Genomic DNA, 10,938 nt, shown 5'->3' with positions numbered 1-10,938 from the left:
AGAAGGGCTGGAGCCATGCACCTGGCAGGCGAGCAGTGACGGGTTTAGGGTGGGGGCGTCTAGAACAAAAGCTGATTGAGAACAGCTGGGGTGAGGATTCTTCATACATCCCAGGAGTCCCTAGAGTGTGGAAGAGGCGCACTGGAGCGTGGGGGCACCGCCTCCCACTTACTCCAGATGGAGTGGACGTCGTTGGTGGGGGGTTGGGGGGTGGGCTGGAGGTCAGAGGTGAAGGGCTGTTCTAGAAGCCAAGTCTGGAACAGCCCACCCCATGAGACGATTTCCCAGAAAGAAAGGAAATTAAAAAAAAAAAAAAGAGGAGAGACATAGATTCTACCAAAATGGAGTCTAGAACCCCATGGAGTTGGGACAGTGATGGAGATCTGGTAGAGCGGAGTCCAGAACACGGAGGTGGGTGAGAATCCGGGGCTCAGCACAGCAGTCTAGAACACAGTGAGGCTCTAGAGACTGTATGGAGTTTAGAATGCCAGGAACGCTTGGGAGGGGCATCTAGCACCCACGGGGCAGAGGCCAGAATGCTCGGGGGCAAGATCTGAATCGGAAAGGGGGTGGAGGAGGTGGAGGGAGGTAAGGCTGGTGCAGGGAGGGAGCAGTGGGGACACCTAGTGGTGGCAGGTGAGATTACATGACTGGCACCGGCGGCGGGCTGACAGGGCTGCGGGCGTCGGGGTGCACGAAATCGGGGTTCACGTAGGTGAAGCCTTGGAAATCGGCCTGGTCGATGCTGGCCAGGACCAGGCGGTCTGGGGGGGTCAGCGCTGGCGCCGCCCGCGTGAAGAACTTGTCGAAGTTCTCTCCGCTGCGTCCACACTGTGGGGCGCACAGGGAAGGAGAGATGAAATTCTGCCTGCTCCTTGGGTGGCCCTCCGTGTCCCCCATGTCCATCTCCTGTCTCCTTTCGAGTCCCTGCGCATCCTCCGTGGCCTCTGCATCTCCCGCTAGGGCGTCTCCGCAGAGGGAGCCCTGCCCCACCTCCACATACAGGAGCCGGAGCTCCTGGGTGCCCCCACCCCTAGGGACCAAGGTTCCCGCAGGGTGGCTGACCGGACGGGGTCTGAACGGAGGCGCGATCTCCAGTCGTTCCAACCGCTCCCAGTCCATCCAACGGAAAAAGCCATGAGCACGGATGGCGGGCTCCCCGTCAGGCCCTGAGCCGAGGCGTTTCGCTGGGTGCTTAGTTAGGAACTGTGGAAAACAGATACAGACAGACAGACAGACAGGGTCCGGGATGGGGAGGCACAGAGAATGAGAAGGAAAGACAAAAACAGTGTAACAGAGACACAACATGGGGGAGGGGGTATAGAGACCAAGGGGGAGTGCAGAGACCCAGAGAAGGTGGGAGATGGGGGGGGGGGTGAGCAGAGATGCAGAGAGAAGGGTGGAGACCCAAGAGACAAAACCCCACAGAAGAAAAAGACACGATATGAAAGCAGAGACTCAGAAAGAGAGGGGGAGAGTTCCAGAGAGAGAAGGACCCAGAGTGTGTGTGTATGGCCGTCGGGAGTAAGTGTGTAACATACGCAGAGAGAGGGGGATAAAGATGCAAGAGGTGGACAGAGATCCCAAGGGACACGTAGAAATGGTAGAGACACAGGAGGCCCCACCAAGCGTGGATGGAGGCAGAGGTACGAGACAGAACCCAGAGAGTGAGAGTCAGAGAGACGAGACAGGAGCCAGAAGCAGAAGGTGCTAATTCTCTCTGAAAAGCTGCCACAGTCCAGGCTCCTTCTACATTAACTCCATAACCCCAGAAGAGGAGACAGGCTCCCAGAGTTTCGGCGGCTTGGCCCAGATCCCACCGGAAGGGAAGTGGCAAGAGTTAGGTTCACCTGAGCCACCCCGTGCTGGAGAGGCAGGCCCTGGGCTTCCGGCGCTCCCTGCAGTGAGCTGGGGAGCGGGTGCAGCAGAGGGCGAGGAGGTTGAGGCCATCGCGGGACTGGAGGTGACGGCAGGGCAGTCAATAATTACTGTTCTAACAAAGCCTCTGTAATATACTTTCCTAACGTACACAGGGACACTGCCTGGGCAACCTGGATGGGGGCGGTGGGGTGCATGGGTTGTGTGGGGAATCTGGGGGTCAGGGAGTTCTCACCCCCTTGCAGATGGCCACCGCTTCCCGGGAAAGCGACTTGGGGTAAGTGACCGTTTGTTCCATGATGGCCTGAAACAGCTCTTCCTCGTCCTCCCCATCAAAAGGGGGCTGAGGAAACAGAGAAGATAAAGCATCAGAGACTTGACAGACTGCCTCTCCCCACCTTGCAAACCCTCACCACCCACTGTGAACACAAACACCCCTCCCTCCAACATCCTAGGGAAATTTTTGACCAAACCACCTAAGTGTTCTCTCTCTCCCTCTCAGACTCTTGCTTCCTATCTGAAATGTACCAGCTCTCTGCACCTCTTTAAGATTCTTTCTTTGCTATGCAAAATCAGCAGGGTGTTAATTAGACAATGTCATTTAAATAGAAGAGAGGAGGGATGCCTGGGTGGCTCAGTCCATTAGCAGTTAGTGGTTAAGCGTCCAACTTTGGCTCAGGTCATGATCTCATGGTTCGTGGGTTCGAGCCCCGTGTCGGGCTCTGTGCTGACAGCTCAGAGCCTGGAGCGTGTTTCAGATTCTGTGTCTCCCTCTCTCTCTGACCCTCCCCTGCTCACTGTCTCTCTCTCTCTCTCTCTCAGAAATAAATAAAGCATTAAAAATTTTTTTAAATAATAAATAAAAGAGAGGAAAAAACACAGGAAAACTGTAAAAACATTCTCCTGGTTGGATGAGGGGCTTCCAGTCTTTTGAGATTAGGAGAAACAAAAGCAAGGCAAGGATTCTGAATGTGGGGTCTAGGAAGTCTGTTTGTACAACGGAAGGGGCCTGTGAGCTTGAACAGGGGGGAAAAAAGAATATCTATATTTTTAAAAATCACTAACTGCAGTTTCTCACTCCCTTCAATTATGAATGTGGACAAAAACCACAACAATAGTACTTATAACTTCATCACCAACAGAAATCACAGATAATTTCTTACCACATTAGAATTGCAGATAACTCAAAATATTAGTAGTTCAACTTCAAACTTACTGGTAGACCTCTCTTTTTACTTCCCATCACTGTGATACATTTCTATTTAAATCATGAATAGAAAATAACATCTATGTCCACATCCCAATGTGTAATATTTGGGCAACTGTATACATTTAAGTTTAACATATTTAGTTGGCTAAACTAAGTTAAATTAAAAATTTTTTAAATTTGATTAACCATATTTCAATATGATTGATTTTCTTTGTAATCCTATTACTTTATTTCATGCATTTAAACACATTATCCTGGATGGCTCAGTCAGTTAAGTTTCGGACTTCGGCTCAGGTCATGATCTCGCAGTTTGTGAGTTTGAAGCCCCTGCTTCGGATTCTGTGTCTCCTCTTTCTCTCTCTGCCCCTCCTCCATTCGTGCTCTGTCTCTCTCTCTCTCTCTCTCAAAAATAAACATTAACAAAAATTAAACACTTTGTTCTGAGATGGGGTCCTTGTCACCAAAACAAAGAGCCCCAGACCTATGGGAAAATAATGCTTCAGGACCAAGGACAGCACTTTCTAGGCATGATATTCCCAACTGCTTAGCACCCCTCCTTAGATGACAGATATTACTTCCTACCCTGCTCCTTTGAGACAAAGGCTATGTAACAGGTGGCACTCCATGCTGTGTTGCCTTTAGGCAAGCCAGCCTGTCCCCAGCTTCCCTTACCTGTCCGGCCAACATCTCATACAGCAGAACCCCAAAGGACCACCAATCAACAGACTTCCCATAGGGCTGGTAGGCGATGATCTGATGAGAGAGGATGGAAGCCAAGGAATCGTGGTGTGTGCTTTAATAAGCCTAAGACCCCCTCTGGCCTCACCCTCAGGGAACCCTACCCACATTAAGTGTTTTCAACACAAACTCTTCACACTTAGAACACTTCAGCTCTATCTTTTTGGAAAATTCAGAAACAAAATTTTATCTGCTTAGAACATTCGTTTGAGGGGCGCCTGGGTGGCTCAGTCGGTTAAGCGTCCGACTTCGTCTCAGGTCATGATCTCACTGTTCGTGGGTTCGAGCCCCGCATCGGGCTCTGTGCTGACAGCCAGCTCAGAGCCTGGAGCCTGCTTCAGATTCTGTGTCTCCCCCTCTCTCTGACCCTCCCTTGCTCACCCTGTCTCTCTCTCAGAAATAAATAAAAACATTAAAATAAAAGAACATCCCTTTGGTCCCAAATATAGATTATTTAAGGACCAAGTCAGAAGTTCCACCCAGCTAGAAAATTTAGTAACTAAACCCTCTCCTTAAAATATCAGGTGCCTAAGGGCTAATTTCAGACACCAGAGATTCTCAACTCTGGATGAATTTAAGATTCATCTAGGGGGCTGTTCCCCAGCTAAGGAATTCCAGCCTCAATAGGCCAGAGTGAGTCAGTAATATGTGTGTATGTCTCAAAATCTCCACGGGTCATTCTGATTCCCAGTCATGTTTTGAAACCATTGACATTGATTATTTGTCATTGAATCACCCAGAAAGATTAAGGATGACACCTCCTCCTTCCACTGAGAAAGGTCAGGACACTCTCTACTTATATACAGTCAGATCATTAGCTCTACCCTCTTAACAAAAAGTCAGAGTATAGTTCGCCCACTTGAAATATTCAGGAGATGCTTAGGGCTGGGGGTGGGGGTGGGGGACGTGCGGTGGGGAGACACGGGCCCCACCCACTCAAGAGTAGTTCTTAGAATAGTCCTATAATAGGTGCTATTACGGAGAGGGTCCCACTCTTTCAAAACACTCACCCACTCTGCCCACTTTGCCTGTTTAGAAACCTGCTCCACCCACTAGGAACACTGGATGCACAGGCCTCTCTGCTCTCCTTGCTTAGATCACCCACGACTCATGCAAAGACCCCATGGTCAGGGGGCACCTGAGTAGCTCAGTTGGTTAAGTGTCCGACTTTTGCTCAGGTCATGATCTCACATTTGTAAATTTGAGCCCCGCATCAGGTTCTGTGCTAACAGCTCAGAGCCTGGAGCCTGCTTCGGATTCAGTGTCTCCCTTTTTCTCTGCCCCTCCCCCACTCTTGCACGCTCTCTCACTCTCTCAAAAATAAACATTAAAAATTTCAAACAAAAGATCCCAGGGTCAGGCCCCCCCGACATTCTGAATGTTAGACAATCAGCCATACGCACTGGGGGAACTTGGGCAGCTCCAAGGACAGCAGAGGAGGGTTACCTCAGGGGCTATGTAGTCTGGGGTCCCACAGAAGGTGCGGGTAGTGGTCCCGGGGAAGACGTTCTCCTTACACATGCCAAAGTCAGTGATTTTGATGTGTCCTTCAGCATCCAGCATCACGTTGTCGAGTTTCAGGTCCCTGGAGGTAGGGGGTTGGATGGATAGGAATTGAAGGAAGGGTAGGGTTCAACGGGCTAGAGTCACAAGGTTTTGATTTTTGTTTTATTTTCATTTTTGTTTATTTTAGAGAGAGAGCTCACATGTGTGTGAGCAGAGGAGAGAGGCAGAGAGAGAGAAAGAATCCCAAGCAGGCTCCATGATCAATGACGAGCCCAGTTCGGGGCTCAATCCCACAATCCTGGGATCATGACCTGAGTCGAAATCAAGAGTCAGATGTCCAACCAACTGAGCCACCTAGGCGCCCCTTTGTTTTGTTATTCAGGTAAGTTCTAGGCCCAAAGTGGGACTTGAACTCAGGACGCTGAGATTGAGTCACATACTGGTACCCACTGAGCCAGCCAAGAGCCCCTAGACCTGCAAGTTTGATCCCTTTCCCTCTAGCGGCCTAATTGCCTCCACCGAAAGGCCCAGCCTGCTCACCGGTAGATGATGCCCTGATTGTGAAGGAAGAAGAGGCCGATGGCAATTTCTGCTGCGTAGAACCTGGAGAAGGGGGTGGGGAGTTAGAAGGTCAAAGGCTGGCCCCCGCCCTCACCCCACCCCTCCTCTCTTGGCTGAGACTCACGCTGCATGGGGCTCTTTAAACTTGCCCAACTGCTGAATGTGGTACATCAGGTCGCCCCCGGTGACATACTCCATCACAAAATACAGGCGATCCTGGCGGGGTGGGTAGCGGTGCTTAGAGGAGGGGACATGCCAACCAGGGGGTAGGACACATCCATTCCTGCCCACTCGAGATAAACTTGGAAAGCTCCGGATCCACCCAATCAGAACTCGGAGGCGCTGATGATTCTAACCCAGCCACCTCAGATTCTCAACCTGCCCTATCCCCTATTATTCCGAACGGGTCCCACCCTCTTAGAATTGAAGCCTGAGGCCCACCATCCCCAGGAAATCCCAAGGATACCAAAACCTCTTTCCCTGCCTACTCACACACAAATGCAATCCTGACCACCTGTTAGGAACCAAAGATTTTTTTCAGACCTCATTTGCAATGAGTCATCTTTTTTTTTTTTTTTTTTTTAAATCTAGGAATCTAACTATGCCCATCCAGAGCTTTTTTGAAGTAGTCATGCCCTCTCAAACCTCTGAGGGTTCTGACTCCTTGTCTCATTCCTCAGTCTTCGGGATGTGGCCCGTTTCTGATGAGACATTCACTCAGAATCCGAGAGTGACGGCCGCGTTACTTAGCGCGCAGCTAGCTATTCACACACCACTCACGCACTCCTTTACTCAAAAATCCTTCACTCCAAAAAAAAACAAAAAAAACACGCCCACTCAAGACCAAGTTGGCTCAGGCCCCGCCCAGTCAGGATCCCATCCATCTGGCCACGCCTAATCAGAGTACGCAAGGTTCTTTTTGCCTCTCCATAAACTCAGAATCCCGGAACAGATGCCTGACCTGAGCCAGACTCCGCCCTCTCCTTCCTCACCGGGGTCTGAAAGGTGGAGTGCAGCTGGGTGAGAAAGTGGGGCCGGCCTCCCGGGCCTCGGCCCCCCAGGGCCAGCACGCGCTTCTCCACCAGGGTGCAGTCCACGTCGTCATCCTGGACGATCACGTCTTTCTTCAGGATCTTGATGGCGTAGAGCTCATCAGAGCCCCTGCGCTCAGCCAGCATCACCTAGCGACAGAGGCCCCCAAATGGCCCAGTCCATCTCGGGAACTGGGTGTGGGTCCCTGCCTTCCCCCTTCAGGGACACACAGAAAGGGAATACCAGGTCCTCCCTCTCTCTCTCTCAGGGACTGGGCACCCTGGTTTTGCTGACCACTCCCCCACAAAAAGCATTTGAATCTTTAGGCCTGTCCTCTCAGGGTCATTCGGGTATCCCACTGAGCCCCCTCTGGAGACTCAGTAGCCTAGCGCCCCCCGCCCATATACCTCCTTCCTAAGGACCAGAGATCTGATCTCCCCCCAGACATCCTTCCCTTCCCCCAGAGCCCCAGAAATCCAACCTTCCCAAAGCTGCCTTTTCCTAGAACCATGAGGAAGCTGAAGTCAGAGATGTGCAGACGTCCAGGGCTGGTCCCAAAGAAGCAGCGCTTGGAGTCCGTGGGACTAGGGGACGGGGAGGGGACGGGAGAGGAAGAGGGACCCATCCGCACCCGCTGTGAGAAAGGAGAGAGATCCGAAGGTAGTCAGACCCCAGATGGGGATAAGGTGATGTCCTAAGAGAGACAGCAACCAAGAATGAAAGGGATGGGAAGAGATGGAGAGAAAAAAGAAAATTGTCTCTGCCCCCCCCCCCTTGGCTTTAGAACTTGCACTATTTCCATAACCTGGAGGGTTTATCATTTAACGAACGCTCAGACAGATTACTATATGCCATTAAATAACCCTGTTATCACCACCACGCCCCATTTTAGAGAAGAGGAAGTCGGCACAGAGACATCAAATAACTCGCCCAAGGTCACACAGCAGATAAGCAGCAGAGCCAGAAATCAAAATCCACTAAAGCCAGAGACTGTGTCTCCCTCCTTTTTGCGGCTTCAGCGGGACCCAGTGCCGGAGGTGCTGAATGGACGAAGGTCTCTCAGGTCGAGGGCCCAGTGCACTTCCGCATTCCTCTTGCCCACCCGGCACCTGAACACCTTTGCCACCACTGCTTGCCGCTCCTCCCACCTGAGTCTCCACAGAGCCTCCCCTCGCCCCCCCCCGTTTGCCTCCACCACCTGTTCTCCATGCAGAGCACTTGTCCTGTTCAGACCTAAGCCATCCTAGGCCACCTCCGATGCTCCCAGCGCCCACCCCATCTCATTCGGTTTCAGAAATAAAATCCTTCCAATGAATGACAAGGCACACTCCTTCCCTCTCTGGCTTAATTTCCTACTTCTTCCCACTCTCTCCCCTCTCCAGCCCCTCTGTCTTTGCTTTGCTACAGACATGCGTCACTTGCTCCCACCACAGGGTCTTTGCACCTGCTCTCCCTGCTGCCTGGAAAGCTTTCCATCCTTCAGCCTGGAATCTGGTCTCCCTCTCCCGTGCCTGGAGAGTCTTGCACTTCCTCTGGGACTCCCTCCCTAGGAAGCTTTCTCTAGCTCTCCCAGGCTGAGCCAGGTGCATCCAGTGCTCCCTGGTGCCTGAGGCCACTACCTCTATTACCCAACACATTCCTTCTGGGTGCATGTCTCCATCTGTAACTTTCTCCTACTTTGAAATCGGAGTTCCCCAGGGAATGGACTGATTCCACTCCCAGAACTCGGTTTGGCTAATGTGACACCTCAGGAAATAGGTGTTGAGAGAGTGAGAAAATGAATGGAGGAGAGAAAGGCCACTGTGAGAAATAGAGAAACTCAAGCTTCAGTTCAGCTGTCACCTCCTCAGGGACCCCCCCNGCGGGGGAGGTGGGGGAGAATGGCAGAGTCAGGGCCCGAGAGAGGAAGGAGGTTGCCCTACAGCAGGGGTGGGGGACCCCACACCCCCAGCCATGGGGACAGATAGGGGCTCTAATTCCCATCACACCCTGGGGCAGGAGCCCCCTAGAAAAGCAGAGGAAAGGAGCCCCAGGGCCTTCTGGGACCTGCAGCCCCAGGACCAGGAGGCAGCCAGTGGGTGCAGNAGCGGGTGCAGGGGGGGGCTCTGAGCTCAGCTCCTCCCGGGAGAAGGGGGCCCGGGTACCTCAAACTTCTGGAGGAGGCTGCAGTTGTCAGCGTCAGCCACCGGCACGTTGTAATACTCGCCCTCCTNAGCCGTCCACCGGCGCCTTGAGCAGCTCCGAGACCCCGAAGGACATGGCACCCATGAAATCGTTGCGGGAAGTCCGGTCCCAGTCCCACACCTCCACGCTGAGCCGGCGCTCCACGTCTCCCGGCTTCAGGTTGCTGCGGGAAGGGGGCGGCAGAGTGAGGGTCCGGCTCCCCGCGGCCCCTGCTCCGCCATCCCCGGTGCTGGCCGAGCCCGCGAGCCCGTCTGGGGCAAGCTGGGGTCCGTTCCCGCTCTCTGAGGTGTCCTGTCGTCTCCGGTCCTCCACGAAGGGCGTGCCCCCCAGTCCCGGGACCTTGAGGACATGTCGGCAGCTCTCGGTCTCTTCGGGCCTCCCTCCTGCCCGGCCCCTTCCCATCCGTGCCCTGGCTTTCCTCTCCACGTCTCTCCGGAGACCCTGTGCCCCCCTCCTTCTTCTGGGCCTCTGTCCTTCTCTCTTTCTATTGATTGGCTTTTCTTTCTATTCCTGCCACCCTCCCCTGCTCACACCCACTCCCCATTCTGTCTGTTGGGTTTGTGCCTTCTTCTGAGCATCTCCCCCCGCCCCCCCCCATCTCTATCTCACTCTAAAGTAGTGGGCTTTCCTGGAGATTAAATGCACAGATCTTGGTCTCTCCGCTTCTCCCTCGGTCACTGGGTTCACTCTCCCACTGCTTTTTTTTTTTTTCTTCTGTCCCCTTTTGGCATCCCTGTATCCTAACACCTCCCACGCTCTGCTCTCTGGGGTCTTGTGGGCCACTAGGACCCTCAGACCACTCTGTCAGTCATCACAGCGTTCCCTGCACCCGAAGCTCACAACACAAAGGTCTCGTTCCACACAGGGTTTAGCGTGGCCTTCACCGTCCGGGTCTTCTGTTTTGTTAAGTTGCGAGGGTCTGGAATGAGCTTCAGCTTCACATAGGGGTCAGACAGACCATTGGGGTCCATTGGGATGAGGTTACGGGCCTCGCCAACTGAGAGGGGAAGTGAAGGGGCGTAGGCTGGGTTAGAGACCCGGGAAGAGGCCCCCTCAGTCTCCCCCAGTCAGCAATCCAAACCCCAAGCTCTCAGCCTTTCTCCTGACCCAGGTGTCTTTGGTGTCTTACCTTTGCAGTACCCAGAAGACAAGGCATAAAGCCCTTTCCTCAGCCAGGGACCCAGAAATCGGACCCAAAGTCCCCTCCTCCCGTAGGACCCTGGAGTGCGGACCCTGGCCACATCACCCATAGTAATCCCGAGCCTTCCTCGGAACCAGGTTTTCTCTCATCCCCCGTCGCAAGGACCTTGATCTAGAAGGGCCAGTAAGAGGCCCTAAAAGGGGCGCCTGGGTGGCTCAGCTGGTTAAGCGTCCAACGTCAGCTCAGGTCGTGATCTCACGGTTGGTGGGTTCGAGCCTCACATTGGGCTCTGTGCTGACAGGTCAGAGCCCGGAACCTGCTTGGGATTCTGTGCCTCCCTGTCTCTCTGCCCCTCCCCCACTCATGCTCATGCTCTCTCCTTCTCAAAAATAAATAAATATTTAAAAAAAACTTGTAAAGGGGCGCCTGGGTGGCCCAGTTGGTTGGGCATCCAACTTTGGCTCAGGTCATGATCTCACAGTTCGTGAGTTCGAGCTTCGTGTAGGGCTCTGTGCTAACAGCTCGGGGCCTGGAGCCTGCTTCAGATTCTGTCTCTCTCTCTCTCTCAAAAATAAACATGTAAAAAATAAAAAAATAAAATAAAAAAGAAAGAGAAAGGAAGGCCCTGAGTCAAGGCTGGAGTCAAGGTCACAGGTTGGAAGGGGTGTGGCTGGGCGGTGCCCAGCCT

The 10,938-nt window shown here is 53.1% G+C and overlaps 1 protein-coding gene across 1 annotated transcript in view; it reads right to left on the bottom strand.

Annotated features, from left to right (window-relative positions):
• Window positions 1-6: 6 nt before the first annotated feature.
• PRKCG (protein kinase C gamma) overlaps window positions 7-10,938 on the bottom strand; it is a 17,934-nt gene continuing 7,002 nt past the window's right edge. The window contains 12 exon segments of the mRNA XM_077757081.1: window positions 7-831; window positions 1,066-1,206; window positions 2,114-2,221; window positions 3,761-3,841; window positions 5,273-5,411; window positions 5,873-5,935; window positions 6,018-6,109; window positions 6,886-7,074; window positions 7,407-7,559; window positions 9,070-9,139; window positions 9,141-9,272; window positions 9,950-10,106. Of these exon segments, the coding sequence (XP_077613207.1) occupies window positions 643-831; window positions 1,066-1,206; window positions 2,114-2,221; window positions 3,761-3,841; window positions 5,273-5,411; window positions 5,873-5,935; window positions 6,018-6,109; window positions 6,886-7,074; window positions 7,407-7,559; window positions 9,070-9,139; window positions 9,141-9,272; window positions 9,950-10,106 (1,514 nt within the window). The 3' untranslated portion in view covers window positions 7-642.

The sequence above is a fragment of the Crocuta crocuta genome, unplaced genomic scaffold (assembly GCF_008692635.1).
Source record: "Crocuta crocuta isolate KB4526 unplaced genomic scaffold, BGI_CrCroc_1.0 scaffold142, whole genome shotgun sequence".
In the NCBI taxonomy this organism is placed as follows: domain Eukaryota; kingdom Metazoa; phylum Chordata; class Mammalia; order Carnivora; family Hyaenidae; genus Crocuta; species Crocuta crocuta.
The sequence above is the reverse complement of the archived record's forward strand: the minus strand, read 5'-3'. Positions and strand labels throughout refer to the sequence as shown.